The 14,778-nt window shown below is 43.7% G+C and overlaps 1 protein-coding gene across 6 annotated transcripts; it reads left to right on the top strand.

The window, feature by feature from the left end:
* Nucleotides 1-4,716: 4,716 nt before the first annotated feature.
* Nucleotides 4,717-14,399, top strand: LOC307201013 (dickkopf-related protein 3-like). 6 transcript variants are annotated; one of them, XM_079950141.1, is made up of 5 exons: nucleotides 4,717-5,088; nucleotides 8,264-8,549; nucleotides 10,455-10,632; nucleotides 12,169-12,364; nucleotides 14,094-14,399. In XM_079950141.1, exons 2-5 carry the CDS (start codon nucleotides 8,397-8,399, stop codon nucleotides 14,146-14,148), a joined length of 582 nt encoding a protein of 193 aa, XP_079806267.1. In that variant the 5' UTR covers nucleotides 4,717-5,088; nucleotides 8,264-8,396; the 3' UTR covers nucleotides 14,149-14,399. The 6 variants fall into 6 exon arrangements, with proteins under 6 accessions (XP_079806267.1, XP_079806264.1, XP_079806269.1 ...); XM_079950138.1 differs by lacking the exon at nucleotides 4,717-5,088 and adding an exon at nucleotides 5,141-5,610; XM_079950143.1 differs by lacking the exon at nucleotides 4,717-5,088 and adding an exon at nucleotides 5,644-5,866 and having other exon boundaries at nucleotides 8,276-8,549.
* Nucleotides 14,400-14,778: the final 379 nt, after the last annotated feature.

Below are 14,778 nucleotides of genomic sequence, written 5' to 3'. Positions count from 1 at the left end.
CGACGGCGCAATCCCTGTGCGGAGGCGGGACCTTCCAGCCGGAATAATGTAATTGGAGAAGGAAGATCTTCTTAACCAATGGCGGTGAACAACAAAAGCTGCAAGCAGCAAGAGATGATGGGACTTCAGTACTGGGCTGGTTAAAGAGAGAAAGAAAAACGGGTTCAGGCAAGCCAGTTTTCTGTATTCCAAGCAAGACAACCTCTGATGGTATTAGTGCAAAGCATCTTGAGTTTTCTTTCCTTTTGCCTTTTTTAAGTGGGGGCTGGACTAGATGACTCAAGGATTCCCTTGCAATTCTATAATTCTAGGAAAATGTGTAAAATGTAGTTTTTTTTTAAAAAAAAATATATATAGGCATTTTAAAGATATTCCGCCTGCAAGTGGGTTTTCAAATGGGTCGCAAAATCAATCCGCAATGGATTTTTATTTTCAGAATGAATAGCGTTTCTCAAAATGTGCTTTACAGGGGTAAAAAATAAAAAATGTAAAATATATCTAGATTATATGCAGACGTCAGTCAGAGGCAAAAGCAAAGAATCAAAAGCCAGGGGCTCTAAATAATATGCATTGAGTGCAAAATCTACGTTAATATTGTGCTTTAAGCTTCCATGTGTTTTAATACAGCAGGAAAAACATTCATGCAAGGGGAAAAATTAAATCAAAATAGGGAATTTTTTTCCAAGTTTTATACGCACACCAGCACCGCAATCATATCTATTTTCAAACATCTATCATTGCACAATTCTGGGACGGCTTCCTGCTACTGCAGAAAACCTGCTAGACAAATACAAAAAGAGCTGAAATCACTAAAAAATAGTCGCCCTCGACGTCAGCCCACAAACAGCGCGATGCACTTGCAGGTAACAGTGAGCAAAATCCCTGCATGCGTTCTGTCTCATTTGGGGCAGTAAAATGCGAAGCCTTGGTTTTTTAATTTTAAAATGTAACATTTTAAGCCGGGATTTATTTATTTACCCTTCAAAAACGAGGTTTTGAACCCCTTATTGCTCATATGCTAAATAGGTGGCTTGTCATTGGTCAGAGCGAGTCCACGCCTCCCTCCCTGCTGCCAGTGACGAATCCCAGGAGTCGGGGCTTGAAAAGTAAGGAAGAAAGAATTGGGAAACTTCAAAACGGAAAAGAGATTGAAGGGGCGGATCTTAAAGTTGCAGGGCTCCTTTCTTTCCCAGTTTGGAGCTTTTTCTTGGTGGAGTTATTGTAATGGTTGAGAGAGGATCAATTTCTGTCCAAATTATAATTTGCTGGTATTTTTAGAGTTAATTCTTATGGTGTAATGTTGTATTATTGTTGTATTATTATGGATTATTTGAAGCCTATTCTTTGGTGATCACTCATAGCTGATTAAGATTACTGGTATCTTACATTAATATGGTGTGTCCTTAAGTGACTGTGGAGGCCAATTCTGGATCCATACCTCCGTCCACAGTGGGGAAATAGGTTTCCAGGCAGGAGTTTTTGTGTGTTTTGTTTTGTTTTGTTTTGTTTTTCAGTTACATGACCAGGAAACACTACAGTCACCCTGATTTTACTCATTGAATCCTGTTTGCACAATTCTATAAATTATAATACAAGAAAAATTACATATGTTAAGAACCATCCATGATCAAAGTCCTCTAGCTGAGGAGAATTATTTTTTGAAGTTGTTACAATATAATACATGTAAAAACAGAAAGTTTAAAAACCAGTCTCATCAGAGAGTCGTTTCCATTTGTATGGTGAAATAAATAAGGCAGCAGAAGCCACTAGTTAGAAGTGGACTCATATGTGGTAGACTTGTAAAAGGGTAAGAGTATTGGGAAACAATTTATAATGAATTGAAAAAAAATGTTTAGATGTACTTTTCCAAAAAAACAACAACCTCCCAAACCCTTTTTGTTGGGGAAAGTTCAGATAGAAATTCCCAGATGTAAAAAAAAGGCTATTTACCGGTATGTATGCCACCACTGCAGCCTGTGTTTTGTTAGCCCCAAAATGGAAAACGAGCGAGGTCCCAACTAAAGAAGAATGGCAACTCATGGAATTATGTGCAGCTTGTGGACCTAACATATAGAATAAGAGAACAGGAAGAACATACGTTTAAAGAAGACTGGAAAATGTTTATTGAATATATGGGGGGGGGGAATTGTGTACACTTGAAAACGTTGGCAGCATTAAGATAAATTCAACAGTGTAAACAAATTTTGATGGATATATTAGTGGAATACTGAATGGTTTAGTTTATGTAAAATATGCAGGGATTTATGATATGCAAAATGAACCATGGAAAGAGAAGGAGAGAAGTCATTGACATTTTAAGGTTGTTCAATGAATATTTTAAATTGTAAAAGAGAAAACTTAATAAATATTACACACACACACACAGATTATTCTTGGAGAGTAGAGTGGGGAAGTGCAGCCTGACCAGCTAAATCATAGCATTGGAAGGGGCCATGGGTGTCATCTAGACCAACCCCCTGCAGTGCAGGAATCTTTTGGTCCATTGTGGGACTTGAACCCACAACCCTAAGATTAAGAGTCTCATGCTGTACCAACTGAGCTATTATGGCCTAGCGCACAAAACTAGTTGTTGTAACTGCTTTTTAATAAAGCCAATACGTTAAGCCGTTCCTCGAGGTATTGAACCCAAACTTACTGCAATAACGAACTCCTCTTTTTATGTTGAGGTGCACGCTTGGCAAACGCTCATCTTAATTAATTGCACCTCATTAATCGGTAGAGTCTGCAGGTCTAACGCCAGCTGATTTTTCCGCTGAGGAAAACATGGGGCTTAACACCAAAACTGCCTCCCTGAAAGCTGAACACGCCACTTACAGAAGCTCTGCTTTCACTGAGCAAATAAAGAAATAAATTTGCTTTTGTAACTTGGTGTGTACATCCTGGGATTTTCTCTGGCTTTTCTGTTGGTTAATGTGTCTGAGAATTTGAGTGCATGCCTGTGCACTGATTAACGTTGAGTATCGGTTGCTCAGAATTACACGTGTGGAAAAGTGCTTTTGCACTCATGTCTTGCTTGCAGACCTCCCACAAGTATTTGGTTGGCCATTGGATGCTGGTTAGAATGGACCTCTGGTCTGGCCTGATCCTGCAGAACTTAGCTTTTAGTTTCTCAAAAATCTTGGTGGAATCAAGCAAGAGGTCACTGAGGAATCCACTCAGGAGTAGCCCCAAAGCCTCTGGAAGCTGATGTTTATCCAAATAACTTCTAATTCCCTTCCCTGCTGGGTCAATCTGTCCAGGGAAGAAGGTGATAAAGATAGCAGGAAAGTAAACATGTCATTTGCAACCCCATTAAGAAAAGTGCTAAAACCATCACTGGGAGGAGATGAGCTGAGGGTGGTGATGAGATGTGTGGGGAGATCATTTTAGATAAAAATACACACAACAACAACAACACACACATACCCCATAAAAACAGCTACTGACAGATACCTGGCATAATAAGCACCACATAGCTGAATTAACAAAAAGGCATTACAGCACTTATAAGTCCTGGAGATGCAAAGAGGTGGAAGGAACGTTATTTGATATGTGGTGGATTTGTTAAAGGGTAAAATATTATCGGGAAATGGTCCATAATGAATTGAAATAAATGTTAAAAAGTACCCCCCCCCCCAAAAAAAAAACCCCAGAGTCCTTTCTGTTGGGGATAATTCAGACTGAAATTCAAAAAAGGTTATTTATGTATGCCACTACTGCGGCCCGTGTTTTGTTAGTTCAAAAATGGAAAACCAGCAAAGTCCCAACCAAAGAAGAATGGCAACTTAAGTTGACAGAATATGGACAACTTGCAGATATAGAATAACAAGAAGAACATACGTTTAAAGCAGATTGGAAAACGTTTATTGAATATATGGGAAATAATCTGTTTACAGCTGAAAACGCTGGCAGCATTAAGATCAATTCAACAGTGTAAACAAGTTTTGATGGATGCAGTAATGGAGTACTGAATGGTATAGTTTTTGTAAAATATGCAGCGATTTATGATATGTGAAATGAACCATGGAAAGAGGAGAAGGGACGTCATTGATATCTTAAGGATGTAAAATGAGTATTTTAAACTGTAAAACAGAAAACTTAATAAAAATTATATCCAAAAACAATAAGGCACTACAGATGGCAACATGTCATTTACTGCAGCAAGATGGCAGCATATGAAGATCACAGAAGGAATCAGTAGGATAAGGCAATAAGGGGACGACTTGGTTGATAACACGACTAGTATGGTAAAAGCAGGCAATGAGGGATGCGTTTTGACCGATAAAGTGTTCTTTTCGACTTGACAGCTTGCATACATGTCTTGGGTATCCTGGGGGGAAAAACCTTGAAACTCCTAGACTCTAAAACAATTGCTGAAGGGCCTCTAGCAGATGATGTTTATGATGATTAAAGGTAAAGGTAAAGGGACCCCTGACCATTAGGTCCAGTTGCGGACGACTCTGGGGTTGCGGCACTCATCTCTTTTACTGGCCGAGGGAGCCGGCGTACAGTCATGTGGCCAGCATGACTAAACCGCTTCTGGCAAACCAGAGCAGCGCACGGAAAAGCCATTTACCTTCCCCCCCAGAGTGGTACCTATTTATCTACTTGCACTTTGGACATGATAGGTTGGCAGGAGCTGGGACTGAGCAACGGGAGCTCACCCCGTCATGGGGATTTGAACTGCCGAGTAGCGCAGGTTAAAAGTGTCTCCTTCTGTGTTACACAATTCATTTCCTGAAAGGATGGGTGCCTGTCCACACAAGGAGGGCCTGAGCAACATTTTAAAACATTTCCAGACTTCTTGCATTTGCTGGGTGCTTGCCATCTCCAGTGTCTGCTCACATCCCCTGTGTGCTGCAAAGGATTCTGGGGCATTCTGTCTGACGCATCCTTTGCATAGATTTAAAGCACTCTTATGCCACTTTAACAGTCATGGTTTCCCCCTTCCCCCAATGAATCATAGGAACTGTAATTTTCTGAGGGTGCTGACTTCACAGAGCTACCATTTCCAGCTCCCTTATCAAAGTTCAGTTTCTGGGATTCTTCATGACTGCTGAAAAGGAGTAAGAATGTTTTAAAAGTATGGTGTGTCAGTTCATGTGGGTCATTGGCTAAACCGCTTGGGCCTTGTGTTTCCTCACATAAATAGTAAGTTTGGCTTACTTTGACTCGGGTTGCGGCGCTCATCTCGCTTTGAGGCCGAGGGAGCCAGCGTTTGTCCACAGACAGCTTTCCAGGTCCTGTGGCCAGCATGACTAAACTGCTTCTGGCGCAACGGGACACCGTGACGGAAGCCAGAGCGCACGGAAACGCTGTTTTTATATACATTTCGACCGATGGCCAGTAGAGAAGATAAGAAGAAAACAAAACACAGTGAAATACATTACGTAAACTATTACATGTGCTGATTAAAAACAATGGGAGATATTAAAAGGCAACGAGAAATATAAAACAATTATATTAAAATGGCTTTAAGAAAAAGAAAAAGCAAGGTCAGGTGTTAATAATTCTAAAATTAAAACAAGATCCTGCAATGACAAGGTATTGCTGCCGCACAAAAAAACCAGCTACCTTGGCAGTGATCTCAGGAAACTGGTCAGCCAAAAGGTAATCAATATAATGGTTGGCCCATTTGTTTTCTATGTGTTTGGCCACCTCTCAAGATATCACCTAATTCAGCAGGAGGGTTCCTGAGATCCTGAGACAGCTTTGCAAGTGAGGAAAATACCCTTCCTGCCCCCCACAAGGCTATGCCATGGCCAGATGTACTTTACACTGCTCTACACAAAGAAAAACTATGAACCATCTCACTTGTCCTTATTTGCTCTAACCAGAAGATTATTTCCAGAAGTTATGGATGAGGGTCGGCCCCCTTGAATCCTGAAAGAGGGAATCCTTTTTAATTGTTGGTGCTAAGGACTGAACATCATCCTGGGATGTATTCTGCTTTTTTGCGGGTTGGGGATTCAAAGTTTAGTGATGAAGAATATGCATTATGTACAGTGAGCTGCATTTAACTAACGAGAATGGAAAATGTAAGCTAGGGTTGAGCCTCTCGGCAGCCTAGCTAAGACCAACCAGCTAACCAACCAACCATTTTTTTAATCGTTTGAAAGGCTAATAATAATAATAATAATAATAATAATAATAATAATAATAATAATTTATTATTTATACCCCACCCATCTGGCTGGGTTTCCCCAGCCACTCTGGGCGGCTTCCAACAGAACACTAAAATACAATAACCTATTAAACATTAAAATTTCCCTAAACAGGGCTGCCTTCAGATGTCTTCTAAATGTTTGGTAGTTATTTTTCTCTTTGACATCTGGTGGGAGGGCGTTCCACAGGGCGGGTGCCACTACCGAGAAGGCCCTCTGCCTGAAGTCCATGTAAGTTAGTCCATGTAAGTTAGTCCTTTCTCTCCGGTCGCCCTCCCCCCCATTTTCTACGCTAGCTGCAAAGAGAAGCCAGCAAAGAGAAGAGCTAGCACAGAAACCAAGGCAGTCTTACAGAGGCACGATGAAACACTCTATACCCCCTCTAGGTCCCTCACAGCTGTCCATGGAGGCGCAGGTCAATTCTGTGTCCAGGGCAGCTGTCTACCAGCTCCATCTGGTATGCAGATTAAGACCCTACCTGCCCACGGACTGTCTCGCTAGAGTGGTACATGCTCTGGTTATCTCTCGCTTGAACTACTGCAATGCGCTCTATGTGGGGCTACCTTTGAAGGTGACCCGGAAACTACAACTAATCTAGAATGCAACAGCTAGACTGATGACTGGGAGTGACCACTGAGACCACATAACACCGGTCCTGAAAGACCTCCATTGGCTCCCAGTATGTTTCCGAGCCCAATTCAAAGTGTTGGTGCTGACCATGAAAGCGCTAAATGGCCTCGGTCCAGTATACCTGAAAGAGCGTCTCCACCCCCATCGTTCACACTGAGGTCCAGCGCTGAGGGCCTTCTGGCGGTTCCCTCACTGCGAGAAGCCAAGTTACAGCGAACCAGGCAGAAGGCCTTCTCGGTAATGGTGCCCACCCTGTGGAACGCCCTCCCATCAGATGCCAAGGAAATAAGCAGCTATCTTATTTTTAAAAGATATCTGAAGGCAGCCCTGTTTAGGGAAGTTTTAATGTTTGATGTTTTATTGTGTTTTTAATATTCTGTTGGGAGCCGCCCAGAGTGGCTGGGGAAACCCAGCCAGATGGGCGGGGTGATAATAATAATAATAATAATAATAATAATAATAATAATAATTTTATTGACTTGACTGTTCTCTGCCCACCAAAAATTACCTGAATACAGCTCAGTATTATATTCAGCTTCTAACATTTCCAGCTCAGCATCCATCCCAACTTATCTGCCTGGAGGTTATACACCATTGCTCTTTGCTGAGCATTAATTCAGTTTGCGTGAGGGTTATATGCTGGCATCTAACCAACGTTGCTGTTATCCTACAGTTTCCGGTGCTATTTTCCCAACACCTTTTGTGTGGGGTGGGAGGCAAGCGTGCATGTTTCCCAACAGCGCCAAACCCATTTAAACTGAGCGGCCTACATTGGCTGGTGGGTATCAACGTTCCAAACACATGCACACACATGTTAAGAACATGTAAGAATTGTTGGGGGCGGGAATCACACCACAGATCGGTCACTGTATAGCACTTGGAGGCTGCTGGGAAGCCCAGAAGCAGGGCTTTGACGGCAGCAGTGGTATCTTGTCTGTAATCTGCCCTGGGTGCTATCTATCAACTGGATTTTAACTGGGAAGCCCCATTGCGAATCATTTTGACTGAGAAGTGGGACTCAAATAACAGGCATCATACACATTTTAAAAAAAGAATAAACTAATGAGCAAGCAATAGTATTGTCCTATAAAAGGGTAAATAATAATAATAATAATAATAATAATAATAATAATAATTTATTTATACCCGGCCCATCTTGGCTGGGCTTCCCCAGCCACTCTGGGTGGCTTCCAACAAAATATTAAAATACCGTAATGCACCAAACGTTAAAAGCTTCCCCAAATGATACGAATGCTCTCTATTCATGGTTTCATAACAGTGACCCACTCCCCACCCCCCACCCCAAAATAATGTGGTCTACAAAAATGGAGACAGGAGAGCATTGCTGTGCCGCGGTGGAGCCAGACTTCTGGGGTTATTCGTTTGCTCTCCTGGAGGGGTGGGCGGTCAGGCGCTCGTAATCATTAGGCTAAGCCCCTAAAACCTGATTGCCTCCTCCTCCCCATTAGATTGGCAAACAGCTTAAGCAGCAGGAGCTGAGATAGGCCTGGCTATATAAACTTTCCCAGGCATCCTCCCTGGACCAATCTCCTTTGCCAACTGTCCTTCAACCAGAGCCATCGGTCATCCATCGTGGTCGTGATGAGGAGCCAGCTTTGCCTTTTCGTCTTCCTCCTCTGCTGTTTGTCTGCGGTGCAAGGCTCCATCTGGGCATGGATGCACTCTCTGCCACACGCTGCCAATGGGGTGCCACCTCGCAGGGACCCTGGGTCATCATCCGGCCAGGAGCTGAAGGTAAGCATCTTTCCCCAACCTTAGAAAACAGGTCATCTTTGCCGTTTCATCATGTGGGCTCTCTAGCTTCTAGCAATGAGGAGGGAAGGCAAGTGAGTGGAGTGGGGAATCTGTCCTATTAATCCTGGGATAGGGAACCTGTGGCTTTCTGGGTGTTGCTGGCCTCCAATTCCTTTCCCCCCCCCCGACCATTTGGCCACTTTGGGTGGGGCTGATGGGATCTGATGGGATCCAACAGCATTTGCAGGGCCACACCATTACTCTGGCAGCAACTTGACTCCCACAAAACTGTTTCCAGCTCCAGCCCTCACCTAGGCACTTCCCAGTGTAGTTATAAAGCAGAGAGTGCTTCTGAGCATGTTCAGAGTGCCAGACTTTATTCTTCTAGAAGAGAGAGGGGGGTGCAAGAGGAGAGGTGGAATCATAGGGAGAGAGTGTGCAGGAATGAAGAGGAAGACTAGATTGCACTGAGCAATAAATTAGCTCTGATAATTTTTTTAAAAGGAAGGTTCTGAGTTCAGGTCCACCTGGAAGCCATAGTTTCCGCCCTAGAAGCCCTCTTTTTGAACCCACATAAGTAGGGTGCTGGTTTTAGTTGCTCTGGAGTGAGAGATTTGTAGACACAGAGGCCACCTGATAACAGACTTTCCCACTAAAAAGAGATGCATTGTATTTTTTTGTTTGAATTATAGCAATTATTTCTAAATTTGCATCTGTGTAGATAAGCATATGCTTCTTCTTTTTTGCAAATATGTTACCTGTTTTATCCTCTCTTTTTTTTTGGCAAACACAAGCAGCCACCCTAACGGGGAGTGAGGACTAGTTCTCTAAAATGACCAGATGTTGCTAAGCAAATCTATCTTACACCTCCACATTTAGGCTTGCCCTGTCTCCAAAAGTGAAAATCAGGACACAGTTGAGCTTTTTTTTTTTTGTAAAACTTGAGTTTTGGAGCTTTTTAAAAGGCATTTTCAGCACCATTTAACCCCCGTCACTGGTTTTCCAGGACATTTGCCTGATTTCCAAAAAATAATCCAGGACGCCATTTTCGGAAGCAAATTCAAGGACATGTCCTGGAAAATCAGGACATATGGCAGCCCTTCCCACATGCATCTACAAAGTCCAGTGTGGATGCCATTTTTTTGTGGGTGTTAGTTGGTGCTCCCTAAGAGCTGGAATCTCTCTCCAAAGGACCCAGCCTCTGTGCAAATTTCAGCAAGCTTCAAACTGATAGTTCTGACTAGCTTTTCTGCCATTGACTCTATTGGGCTGCTGGAAATCCTTTGGGGGCTGGATCCGGCCCAATCGCCTTCTAAATCCGGCCCGCGAATCAGCATGTTTTTACATGAGTAGAAGGTGTCCTTTTATTTAAAATGCATCTCTGGGTTATTTGTGGGGCCTGGCTGGTGTTTTTCCATGAGTAGAATGTGTGCTTTTACAGTGGTACCTTGGGTTAAGAACTTAATTCGTTCTGGAGGTCTGTTCTTAACCTGAAACTGTTCTTAACCTGAAGCACCACTTTAGCTAATGGGGCCTCCTGTTGCTGCTGCCGCGCCACCATTGTGTGATTTCTGTTCTCATCCTGAAGCAAAGTTCTTAACCCGAGGTACTATTTCTGGGTTAGTGGAGTCTGTAACCTGAAGCATATGTAACCTGAAGCGTATGTAACCTGAAGTGTATGTAACCCGAGGTACCATTGTATTTAAAATGCATCTCTGGGTTATTTGTGGGGCATAGGAATTTGTTCATTGCCCCCCCCACAAAAAAAAATAGTCCAGCCCCCCACAAGGTCTGAGGGACAGTGGACCGGCCCCCTGCTGAAAAAGTTTGCTGACCCCCTAAGCTTAGCAATGGACACTGCTAGATCATGCATCTGAGCCCCATCTTTCTCCATTCGCACTGCAGGCAGCCGTGTGCAGCCATGAAATAAACTGCCCCCGTGGATTCTTCTGCGACCACCACTTTGGGCTCTGCCTGCCCTTCAGGCAAGAAGGCGAATTCTGCCGACGGGATGCCCACTGCGCCCTGGGACTTAGCTGCATGTTTGGCAAATGCCAGGAGACTCTGCCTGGCGGCCAGGAAGGTAAGCCATGGAGAGGCGGCCTGTTTTTGCAACGTTTCTTTTGCATCTTGCAACAAAGGTTAGGCCTTTCAAAGTAAGGAGCCTAAATGTCTAATCGGAGCTGTAGTAGCTCAGGGAACAGCCATGTAGTAAATGTAGATGTTCTCTCTGGAATTAGGAGGGCCAGGGCTTTCAGATGGAAGGACTAGGCTTCCAAGCAGGCTGAATGAAGACCCAGTAATTCATCAAGCTAGAAATCGGCACTCTGCCATGCAAAGTCTGAAAGGACATGTCTCTGCCCCAAGGAGCTCACAATTTAAAATCCATCACAAGGGAGACAACAGAAAAAAGCAAGGGAAATTGAGGCAGAGGGGTAAACCATGGAGTGAATACATTTTGGGTTAGAAGTTACCATTGACTGTAACTATTATTTATGTATCCTTATCTTGTTCTTGAGGGCTTGGGAGGAAATGGAGAGTTTAATGTGGGTCCGTTCGTTCCTCCCCCTCCCGAAGTTGGACTCCCAGCTCCCATCAACCCTAGACAGCAAGGCCCATAGTTAGGGAAGCTGGGAGTTGTAGTCCTATAGCATTTATTTATTCCCCCTTTTAAAAATGCATATGTTTTCAGGTACTTCCATTTTGAAACTAATTCGGGGGAGGGAAATTAATACATCACAGATTAGCAAAGTGTGCTAGATGTCTAAGATGCCTGAGAAACAGTTTCTACGCAAATGCAGTTCTGGTTCTAAATGCAGCATAAGAGGTCTCTATAGTGTAGTGTCTAGTATAGTATAGTATAGTATAGTATAGTATAGTATAGTATAAATGGGACGCAGGTGGCGCTGTGGGTTAAAGCCTCAGCGCCTAGGGCTTGCCGATCGAAAGGTCGGCGGTTCGAATCCCTGCGGCGGGGTGCGCTCCCGCTGCTCGGTCCCAGCGCCTGCCAACCTAGCAGTTCGAAAGCACCTCCGGGTGCAAGTAGATAAATAGGGACCGCTTACCAGCGGGAAGGTAAACGGCGTTTCCGTGTGCGGCTCTGGCTCTGGCTCTGGCTCTGGCCAGAGCAGCGATGTCACGCTGGCCACGTGACCCAGAAGTGTCTCCGGACAGCGCTGGCCCCTGGCCTCTTAAGTGAGATGGGCGCACAACCCCAGAGTCTGTCAAGACTGGCCCGTACGGGCAGGGGTACCTTTACCTTTACCTTTATAGTATAGTATAGTGTATTTTAAAATGGGTTTTCAGAGTTTTTAGGGGGTTTTGAATGTTTTATGTAGTTTTTCAATTTCATTGTTCTATATGGGACAATGACAATAAAGATATCTATCATCTATCTATCTATCTATCTATCTATCTATCTATCTATCTATCTCAGGTTTGCAAAAAATGTGCTTGATGCTAATGATTAAGGGCGGCTCAGGTTTGCAAAGTATCATGCCGGATTTTCAAAGATTTCAGAGCATCTCGGCTTTGCAAAATATGCTAGGTTTTGAGGTCTGTATCGCCATCCTCAAATGCATTTGGGTTCTCAATTACTCTCTTTCCTTGCCCCTTGGAGGTGCCCGCTGCCACCACGATAAGGATTGCTCTCCCGACGCCTGCTGCGCCCGCCAACATGGGGAGAAAGTCTGCAAGAAAAGGCTCCTTTTAGATGAAGGGTGCTACGTTCCCGAAGGAGGGATTGCATTCAGTGTGAACCAGGTGTGCCCCTGCCTAGAAGGACTCGTGTGCAAAAAGATGTCCCCTAACCGAGAGTAAGTACACTGATGTGGACTGGAAGGGGAGGGGGATGGCTAGCAACATATCGTGAAATTGCTTCCCCTCCACCCTTAAGCAAATAATTGCTTTGCAGAATGTGGCACGAGAGCTCCTCCCAGATGGGTGCATTCTGCAACCGTGCTTTTTGTACCCATAACAGGGCACCATCGATGGTTTATTTATCCCTGCTTTGTTCTGCAATGTGCCTCCACACACTGTCGCTGTCTCTCGAGCGGGAGGAGTGCAATAAAAGCGGGACAAAAATTAACCGAAACATTTGTGGCATAAAAAAGTGATGGGGTTTCAGCTAAGAGGTATATAAAAAGGAAGCAGTGCCAACGCTGCCCCAACACTTTTTCACAGGTGTGAATGGCATTGAAAATGGGAACATGGGCGGGATAGCCCTGAAAACATTGTGAGCACAAATCTAATAATAATAATAATAATAATAATAATAATAATAGTAATAATAATAGTAATAATAGTAAAAGTAATAATTTATTTATACCCCACCCATCTGGCTGAATTTCCCCAGCCACTCTGGGCGGCTCCCAATCGAGTGTTAAAAAAATACAGTATTAAATATTAAAAATCCCTAAACAGGGATGCCTTCAGATTTCTTTTAAAAATAAGATAGCTGCTTATTTCCTTGACATCTGATGGGAGGGCGTTCCACAGGGCGAGCACCACTACCAAGAAGGCCCTCTGTCTGGTTCCCTGTAATCTCACTTCTCGCAATGAGGGAACCACCAGAAGGCCCTTGGAGCTGGACCTCAGTGTCCAGGCTGGACGATGGGCGTGGAGACGCTCCTTCAGGTATACTGGGCCTTTGAGGCCGTTTAGGGCTTTAAAGGTCAGCACCAACACTTTGAATTGTGCTCGGAAACGTAGTGGGAGCTAATGCAGATCTCTCATGAAAAGGACGTGTTGGAAATCTCAGGCTCATGGCCCTAACTAGGCCTGCCAGATCTCCCCATGTGGTCTACCACACTGGTTTTTTTGGGGTGTCAAGCCCTGGCCTGCTCCGGATGTCATATATGATGTCAGAGGTAGGGCAGGAAAAGACATGCAGCACCTCACAGAAAGCAGGGTTTTTGTGACACTGTTGTTCAGATTATTGCTGACTCTTTCAAAAACCTTTCAAATGCACTTGCTGATGATGAGATGAGTTGATTTTCGGCCCTTGCAAATGCACCAGGCTTTGCAGGTGCTGGCATTGGTAGCTGATCAGCGGTTCCTGCAGAGCCCTGAGCCTGGCATGTGTTGCTGGTGTGCCTTTGTCCACGCCGCACCGTTTGATTTAAAAGGAAAATGGGCCACCTTGGTGTCATTGTTAAGGTCAGGGGGTGGATGGGCTACCAGCCCCATCTGTCTGGCCCATGGCCAGTGGGGCAGGGGGAAATCCCACTAGCCAGATCCACTTCCCTTCCGCTGCACTAGATCATTAGGTGTGCTTTATTATTATTATTATTATTATTATTATTATTATTTTGCTTGATTGCCAATACGTAGTACGTACCTGGCTAGGGTATGCACTAACCTACATCTTAATCACAGAACCTATTTTAATTTGAGCCACAGCCAACTCTAGAGGCTAATGTGCTCTGTCATTGTGCTCTGTCTCCTTTTGCTACCTGTCGAAGAATGCTGTGTGACCTGAAAATCTGCTTCAACAGTAGACACTCCTATTTTAAAATTTTCTCTCTCTTCCCCCCCCTCCCACAGGGCCTCATTTGAATACTGGTCGGATAAAATTGTTTGGAGATGCCAGAAACAATAGGCAAGCAGGGAGTGTGGATTAAAAAAACCAAAACAGAGCTGTATTTATTCCATGTAAATAACACTGTACATAAAACTGTTTTTGCCATCCTCTTTCTATTGGACATTTGTAAATAAAAAATATCTGAGTTGTTGCCAAGTAATGCAAGGACCAAGTCATCATTCCCTCCCGCACTCTGTAATTTTTGTTTTTATTTAATGAATAATTTGTACATGAAAATAGTACTTGAAGTTTGTGAATATGCAGATTTACAATAAACTGGAAGCATCATAACGTTGTACGTTGTCTTGAAATCTGTTATTCCAAAGTATTTGGAACATAGCCCCCTTTCCCATAAAACTGTTTGACGGGTTAACGTGTATTGAGTTACCTTATGCTAATCTAATCATTAACAGTGATTAACATTGGCCCTGCCTGCAATCTGGCTGGACTCCAACTCCCATCATGCTTTGGGCTGATGGGAGTTGGAGTCCAGCAACATGTGGAAAGTCACAACTTCCCCATCCCTGATCTAGACTAGAGAATGATATTCTTAGGGCTATATTAGGTGCAACAGTTCCATCTCTTTAAATGCAGATCTATCCGCAATTATGGTGTCTCCATGATTTGTAGAAGAACTTCCTTCCCCTG

Source organism: Podarcis cretensis (genome assembly GCF_951804945.1).
Source record: "Podarcis cretensis genome assembly, chromosome: 13".
Classification (NCBI taxonomy): domain Eukaryota; kingdom Metazoa; phylum Chordata; class Lepidosauria; order Squamata; family Lacertidae; genus Podarcis; species Podarcis cretensis.
The sequence above is the reverse complement of the archived record's forward strand: the minus strand, read 5'-3'. Positions and strand labels throughout refer to the sequence as shown.

Excerpts from the sequence above, each read along its gene's own strand:
- LOC307201013 (XM_079950141.1), top strand. The coding sequence starts at position 8,397 with ATGAGGAGCCAGCTTTGCCTTTTCGTCTTCCTCCTCTGCTGTTTGTCT. Across the intron at positions 8,550-10,454 it reads CATCCGGCCAGGAGCTGAAG|GCAGCCGTGTGCAGCCATGA; the intron begins GTAAGCATCTTT and ends TTCGCACTGCAG. Across the intron at positions 12,365-14,093 it reads AAGATGTCCCCTAACCGAGA|GGCCTCATTTGAATACTGGT; the intron begins GTAAGTACACTG and ends CCCCTCCCACAG.